The sequence below is a fragment of the Sander vitreus genome, chromosome 11 (assembly GCF_031162955.1).
Source record: "Sander vitreus isolate 19-12246 chromosome 11, sanVit1, whole genome shotgun sequence".
Taxonomy (NCBI): domain Eukaryota; kingdom Metazoa; phylum Chordata; class Actinopteri; order Perciformes; family Percidae; genus Sander; species Sander vitreus.
Window position 1 is genome coordinate 10,480,369 of NC_135865.1, and position 8,101 is coordinate 10,488,469.

At 42.4% G+C, this 8,101-nt stretch overlaps 1 protein-coding gene across 1 annotated transcript; it reads right to left on the minus strand.

Annotated features, from left to right (window-relative positions):
- Positions 1-772: 772 nt before the first annotated feature.
- Positions 773-5,537, minus strand: LOC144525093 (frizzled-7-like). The gene has a single exon (XM_078261585.1). It carries the CDS (start codon positions 5,046-5,048, stop codon positions 3,345-3,347), a length of 1,704 nt encoding a protein of 567 aa, XP_078117711.1. The 5' UTR covers positions 5,049-5,537; the 3' UTR covers positions 773-3,344.
- Positions 5,538-8,101: the final 2,564 nt, after the last annotated feature.

An 8,101-nucleotide genomic window follows, 5' to 3' on the forward strand; every position in this document is an offset into this window, starting at 1 on the left:
TGTCCATTGTGAGTCCCAGAATGTTGTAGGAGTGTAATTCTAAATTGATGGAGTACTCTTGTAAGTTTTATTTCAAGGGTTGTTGTGGTCATTCAGAAAAGTCACCGTTTGTGTACTTCTAGTCTAGAGTATGCTGCAATTTCTACAGATGTGTGGCAGAACACAAAGAAAGAAAATCTGTTGTTTAATGCTCGTACATTTATTTATTTACATGTTAGTATGCTCAATTTTCATCAAGTAACAGATGTTTGGCAGGTAAACAGCATCATTACTATTCTCAGAGTAATGTTACACAGAATAACTTGTTCTTGTATGATTAAAGCTTCAGTCAAATTCCTTGTATGTGCAGACATACCTGGCCAATAAACCTGATTCTGAAGACAGTGCAAGCAATAAAAAGTATCAAGTTATAATCAATAACATTAAGGATTGTGTGACTTGTGTTGTTCACTTTGGCCTAAGTGCTGCTAAGCAGCATCACAATGTTGCCTGTGTGTCATTGCTAATGTCTACAAAGTCATGTGTCCTGCCCATGAATGAAAAGTATTTTCACTGGCGTGCCATAATGTTAAAGTGGTAAGTGACAGCAATACGATGGTGCATTATTTAACAATAAATACCATGCATGTTGACAAAACAATCTGAACTCAAGGTCTACTTACTCTGAGACTGAGATGTTTTATCAACGGCTGTTTTCAAGGTCAGAAATTTACTGTGAAGCTCAACATGCACAAGAGTTCACCTTTGAAGACAAACCACAAGGATCAACGCATTACAAACCTTAACGATTTTATTCAAACTGTACACATACAACAGGCTTATCTCATTTAAAAAACAAGTAAAAAAAGACAAAAATGAGTATTCCCATAAATACAATATGCCTTTACAAAACAGAGTCTGTGTTTACTTGGTAGGTTGCATATGTTCCAATAAAAAAAGAAAACCACAAACACTTATATTCCTTCTGAAAACTTAGCACAAGACAAACGTCAGTCTGGTATCATTGACACTGGCAGGTTCAGCTGCCTGAAGGCAATTACCTCATACCTCATTTGGTTAATATATGGACAAGAGATATGTGTAGTGGAGTGTTGACCTGCTTCTGCTTCCTGCTTCCTTTTTTCTCAACCCTACATACTAATTCTATCCAAGATTTGAGGTATGTAGTGCATTCACATGTGAACTGTGGCACTTCTCGTAGACAAACTGCTTTAAGAGTATACTATGAGGATTGGTACTTAGTGTATACACTAGTAGAACATATACACGTTCTACTATTAGTATGTGTGGATTCAAGACACGGCTTTAGAGATTAAAATGCACCAGAACACCAAGTATTTAAGGTAATTAGTTTACCCCCATTGCTGCAGGGTGTTTCCATTCATCATTTACATGTAAGTAAAGAAAATGTGCTATATGACAAGAAACAAAAACCTTCTGGCAAACATATGCTGCCTTGCAGCTGACTCAGTTAGAATAACATGCTTTTCTGCTCAGGTCGCCCCACAAGATCGCCTACCAATTTCATTATTTAGTCAGAGAAATAAACTGTGGGTTACTCATTAAATTCAGTGCATTAGATGCAACAGAGGATTAGCAATGGCACTAAATCACTGGTTACCGTTTTATGTTGATGCTTTAGGTTACCAATGATGCATTCAGCACTGTTAAGTGACACCGTACACCGTTATTCTAAATGTAGTGTGTTCTTACTTCAATAAAGAGTGTTGACTACTTTCAGAAAATAAATGAACAGTACTGAAATACACTTTTGGGTTGGGTCACTAGGCAATGTGATCGTTTAATTTTAATAACTTTTACTAATAAATTAGTGTATTGTCTCAAGTGATTCTGTCCCAGATTAAACAATCCACCTCTGCTGAACACTGCACAGTCTGTCTCCACTGCTGCCTCACCAAATAAAAAATGATTCCACAAGGTAGTGACCTCTGACCTCTTTTCTGGTATTTCCGAGATTTAAAACATCAAACAAGTCCTGTTTCCAGACTCAGGCACAATAAATGCAGTTTCTGTGTTTTGAGGGCTTCTGTAAGGTAGCCTTGACACTAAAATAATGCTTCATTAGAAACTCTAAAATGTTCAGTCTGCTTGTGAAAACCATATAACACTTCAAGTGAGGGATTAAGGCAGATTCAGTTACACTGGCTAGAATACAAGCGTGAATGTGTACAGTCATCTTTATCGAGGAAAAAAATAACATCAAAAACCTCAAGCAACCATTTTCACCCAGTATGGATTAAATCCGGATCTTTGAAATGGTGCTTTGGATGTCTTAAAACCTAGAAGTCTTTTTGATGGGGGATCCAATAGTTGAAAGACCACACACAGAGACAAACAATAAGTTGTTGTGTCATTGCAGGGTGGAGGCCTCTGTGTGTGTGTGTGTGTGTGTGTGTGTGTGTGTGTGTGTGTGTGTGTGTGTGTGTGGTCTCCCTTACTGTTTAATCCAGGTCATCCTGTGGTGAATCAGTCATTTTTAACACTTAACATTTAGGAGAGCTGTGCAAACCAATACATAACTTCATTCACCTTCGGAGTGAACATTCAATACAGAAGCAAATACTCAACAGTATGAAAAATTAAAAGTAAAAAAAAAAAAATGAAATAAAGTTTTGATTTCTGGGCAGCCACTTGGCACATAATGGCGTAGAGTCACTAGTTGATTTTCTCAGACTTTTTCTCAGATTAAAAACAGACGAGATTGTACTCTGCAATATCTAACACATATTAAAGCATTTCGGTCTTTAGCTAAAAGCAGAGTAACCTAAAATGTACATGTATAATCCAGGCATCCAAAATTAATGAATTCACAGACAGAGGGTGTAGCGGTAGAAAGGATCAAAGCATTAACCTTTTTTCCGCAGCATGGGCAGATGGCCACACTGCTTGATCCATCAGTCTTTTCTGTTATGGTGTTTTCCACTGAAAAACTCTCACCGGAGTAGACAGGAAGTACATTCAAATTGTAATAGGATATATTCAATAATATGTAGGAAGGTTCATATTAAAAGTAACCCTCTCCAGTCTGGCATTACAGTCCAGTATGGCCATTCACACCAGTTTATAATCCAAAGATGCAAAAGCCAGGAGTGTGGGCTGATAACGACAAAAAAAAGGAAATATATTGAAAAATCATCCAACTTCTATCGAATATAGATTAAAGTTCGGTTGTGTGTCCAAAAGCCTGAATTACTGTCGCAACCTGAAGACACGTGAACAAAAATGTCCAAAATAGTATTAAAAAAAGGAAAGCTATTTGACCTCATTTACATGGTTATTGTATCCAAAACCCCGTGGCTTTGTGCCTTTTCTTCCTCGAAACTTTACACCGTTGTCTCTCCATGGTTACCGTTGCTAAGGCGCTTGTAGAAACTCCGCCATGATTGAAGAGTCTTGCCGGACCAGACCCAGAAACCCGAAGTGATGCCGACGATCATGGTCATCAGGTATTTGATCATGAACACGGTGAAGTCTGGAGTCATGGGGGCGAAGTTGTGAACCGGGCAGGGTACGGCGAACCGCTTACATGTCTGCATGTGCCAGGTCCGCTGCCAGTGCTCCCTAAAGGCCTGCTCGTAGAAGTAACAGGCGATCACTATGGTGGCCGGTACCGTGTAGAGCACACTGAACACACCGATCCGCACCATCAACTTCTCCAGCTTCTCCGTCTTGGTGCCGTCGTGCTTCATGATGGTGCGGATCCGAAAGAGGGACACAAAGCCGGCCAGGAGGAAGGATGTACCGATGAACAGGTAGACAAAAAGCGGAGCCAGGACGAAGCCACGGAGGGCGTCCACATTGAAGATCCCAACGAAACACACCCCGGTCAGGACGTCGCCATCCACCTGACCCATGGCAAGGATGGTGATGGTTTTAATGGCCGGGACAGCCCAAGCGGCCAGGTGGAAGTACTGGGAGTTAGCTTCAATCGCCTCATGGCCCCATTTCATCCCGGCAGAGAGGAACCAAGTCAGGGACAAAATCACCCACCAGATGGAGCTGGCCATACCAAAAAAGTACAACACCATGAAGAGGATGGTGCAGCCCTCCTTTTTAGTCCCCTGAGCTACTGTCCTGTAGCCGTCTTCCTTGAATTTATCCACACAAACAACTTTGTCCTCCAGGAAAAATCCAGCAGCGTAGGCTACCGCCACCATAAAATAACACCCAGATAAGAAGATGATGGGCCTCTCGGGGTACCTGAACCGCCTCATGTCCACTAAATATGTGAGCACTGTGAATAAGGTGCTCACACAGCACAGAATGGACCAGATTCCAACCCACAGTCGGCCGAATTTGACCTCATCCTCCCGGAAATACATGATGCCGGTGGGTTTGGTGGGCTCACATGGGGCCCCGCAGTCGTTGACCCCCATAAATCGGTAGCCCAGGTATGGAGGCACCTCCAGCTGTAGAGGGCAGGAGAACTGGTGGTACTGGTTGTGCTGGGGCGGGCGTTGGTTGGGTCGGCCTATGTTTGGGGGAAGGGTCACAGCATCGTGTGCATAGGGGGAAGACGATGCCGGGCCGCTGGGTTCGGATGTGTTCTGACCGACGCAGATCTCACCGGCTCCGTGGACGGGGAAAGCCTCGCAGCGGAGCCGCTCCGGCCACTGGAAGCCGAACTTATTCATGAGGGCTTCACATCCCTGCCGTGCACGCTCACACAGGGACCGACAAGGGGGGATGGCCTGCTCCAGCACTGTGCAGACTGGTGCATACATGGAGCAGAGGAAGAACTTTAGGTCAGCAGAACACTGGACCTTAACCAGAGGGTAGAACTGGTGCACTTCTAGTCCGGCGTCCTCCTGGTTCGTGTGGCCCAGGAGGTTCGGCATGATGGTCTGGTTGTAGGCGATGTCGGTGCAAAGCGGGATAGAGATGGGTTGGCAGAACCCATGTTCTGGGATAGAAATTCCACTCTCACTGTTGTAATGTTGAGCAGAAGTGGATGAGAAGGACAACCCGCACACCAGCCACATGATCCGCAGCAACACTGAGCCAGTGGTGGACCTGGCCGCCGCCATAGTTGAGGAGGAGGGGGGAGGGAAGGAAAAAAAACTTTGATCAAGTAGGGCGACTTGAAAACTGTTAAAAAGCGAAGAAATCTACATTAATTGCTGCACCACGTTAGCTTGTAATCCGAGTGCTTCGAGTTTAAATTGCTGTAATCGTTTTTCCTCGTATTTTATGAAGTTAAATCCAAGTGAAACGTTCGTCGTGTCATGACTTCTTGATGGTCTTTGTAAGTGACTCCAAGCAGCCCTCTCTCACTCCCGAGCCGGTGAAAATACCACTTAAAGTCCCATTTTCTTGAAGTAATGCAAACCCAAGTTATTCCAACGTGTCTAACACGTAAGCGTTGTCACTTTAGCACAAAACAAAAAAAGTTTAAAGCTTAAAAAAGTTTATATTTCCATCGTTTTTCGACTTGACTTCACGCAGAGTGTCAGCTCGCATGCTGAGCTGTTGGAAGTCCAGAGGCTCGCAGCTCCTCTCACTCCGTGCAGATTCCACCGGTTTCCAGGCGCCCCCTCCATTCACAAGACCTTCCAACAGAAAGCAGGGCGCCTTGAAACCGATGCCGCGTCTCAGCCAATCCTAGCATTTGTTTTCCTACCGGACTGTTCTTGATTGGCCTTTATTTAATATAGAAATAAAAATGTGTTACAGTAATGACATTAAACCAGAGATTTTACAAAAATAATATTTTTTTCTGGTTAGTTGAGGTGGTTTTCAAAGCAATTTGCCTGTAGTTGTTTTTATAGAGCTCTTAAATTTTATATATATATATATATATAATACATAAAATGTATCCCAAACCAGTAATGTCACCTTAAGACATCTGTCACCTGTCAAATTCTTCTTGTACAGTCACACAGTCAGGTCATCTTTGCAGACCAACTGTTCAGCTTCTAATGCCCATTATGTTATAACTTGGTTTTTCTTTCCTATTTTATCATGATTCATCTTCTACATCAAGCAATCACTCCCTGTAGAAAATGCTGTGTTCTATGTTCACAACAGAAAGTTTACATATGTTTGAGTTTTAAGCTTTTTTCCATCTACACTATTTTAGTGTGCAGCTGTAAAGTTGAGCTCTCTCCATCTCTTCACAGAATCTCTACAGTCACTCACTGTGTGCAGGACATGTAAACACATTGCAGCGCCATGAGCAAACCATGAAAAAAACGAAATGGATTCCAGCTTCTTAACCACTCGACCACGGCAAGCATCGCAAGAACCTGTTGCTGTTTTCTGTGTAAAGGGTTTCATTGCAAACAATCAGATGCAGCTCCTGAACTGATCTGTATCATTGTGGGAATTAACGGCAACAACAGTCAAGGCAGCAGTAAATTGGATTGACAGCATGATCGATCAGCCCACAGGCGACCAAGTGTGGGAGGTGTAGGAGGTTCTTGTTGGCCGCTCTGCATTTGGTGTGTTTCTACCCTGAGTGGGATAATAGAGGGTGGGGGTAGGTTGGGGTGGGGGAAGGGACAGGAAGAAGAAAGAGAAGGAGCGAGAGCAGGAAGAGAAGCTGAACCAAAAGGAAAAGTCAGTAGAGTTCCCAGCTGTAAACTGGCCTATAAAAAAAAGACAAGTTAGATTGAAATAGGCCAGTAGGCCAATCTGGATTTCTGACCCACCACACAATGGTATTCAACTAGAAACAAATTCAGGCAAAATGTCATTCCTAGTCCTAAATAATCTTTGCGCTGCCTTTGATACGGTTGACCGAAAAGAGTGGGTTGGACTTCCTAAGATGGTCAGGGACAGGGACCACTTTCAGCAACTACAGTTCCATACAGATTCTCTTCACAAGTAGATTAAACAAACAAGAGACTGAAGTTGCGGGCCGGGCAGCTAAACAATAAGCTGAAACTCCGTAAAGCTGAGGGGAGCTGCAGATTGCGAGTAACCCCTTTTACATTTCACATTGTTTTCACATTGTTAATATAAAAATATAATTGATTATAGCTGCTTTAACTTCCTTTAAAACTAGATTAAGAACTGTTATGTTCTCCATTGCCTCTGGCTAAATCTTAAAGGGGCTGTACTCAAAATACTGAGAAAAAAATCACAGCGGGATGGGATTGCCTGCACACAGCTCTCACAGACTGTTCCCCAATATATGAAATACCTACGTTTTTTTCATGGCCACATGCACAAACATGCACGCGTGGACCGGCTATAAAAAAAAAAAAGAACAGAGAAGCTTAGATTACAACACACAGAGGGAGTGTGATTTCATTCTCTGTTCAGGATGCTATTACTCCACTATATCTCTATATAGCAAATATTTGTTTGCTGCTATTAATGTTTTAAATGTCGAGTACAGCCCCTTTAGGTACTCACCATTATCCGCCTTGCACTTAAATGAATTCCCTTCTTTTATTTCTCTTCTTTTTATCTTATCTTTAAAAATTGTTTATAATCTTTTACTAAAAAAATTTAAAGGAAATTTTGTAATGCTGCCTGGAACTGTATTCAATAAAACGGTACCTAACAACCTTAAGTGGCCAGTTTAAAAATGCAGACAGATACAGGTGTCTAAAACCTTATTGGCAGCTGTATCTACTCAACCTATGTTTCTAATATGCACACTGACCTCAAACTCATCACAACCAGCAATACACTGATTACTGAAGTGCTGATTGTATTGATAAGCAAAAGCCAAGGAGGTTGGTCCACCAGAAAGTTATTCAATGTGGTGTTTGGTTGTGAACAGTTCTGTTTACTTTCCAGACTGCAATCTTTTCCAGGATGCTTTTTAGAGACACACGGCTGTCGTGGGCATGAAATCTGTGACCTCTGTGTTAAAGTATGCTAAGATAAAGCATCGTAATTACACAAATACATACACTGAATGACACACACACACACACACACACACACACACACACACATACACACACACACACACACACACACACACACACACACACACACACACACACACACACACACACACACACACGTCGTTTCTCCCCGTGGTGTAAAACACAGCAGTTAGTCGCCACAACAAGTCAAATGGACGCACTTCATCGTGTTTAACTGTAGCCGTTTGTTTGTGTGT

Bases quoted from the DNA above. Each gene is read 5' to 3' on its own strand.
- LOC144525093 (XM_078261585.1), bottom strand. From the start codon at position 5,048: ATGGCGGCGGCCAGGTCCACCACTGGCTCAGTGTTGCTGCGGATCATG.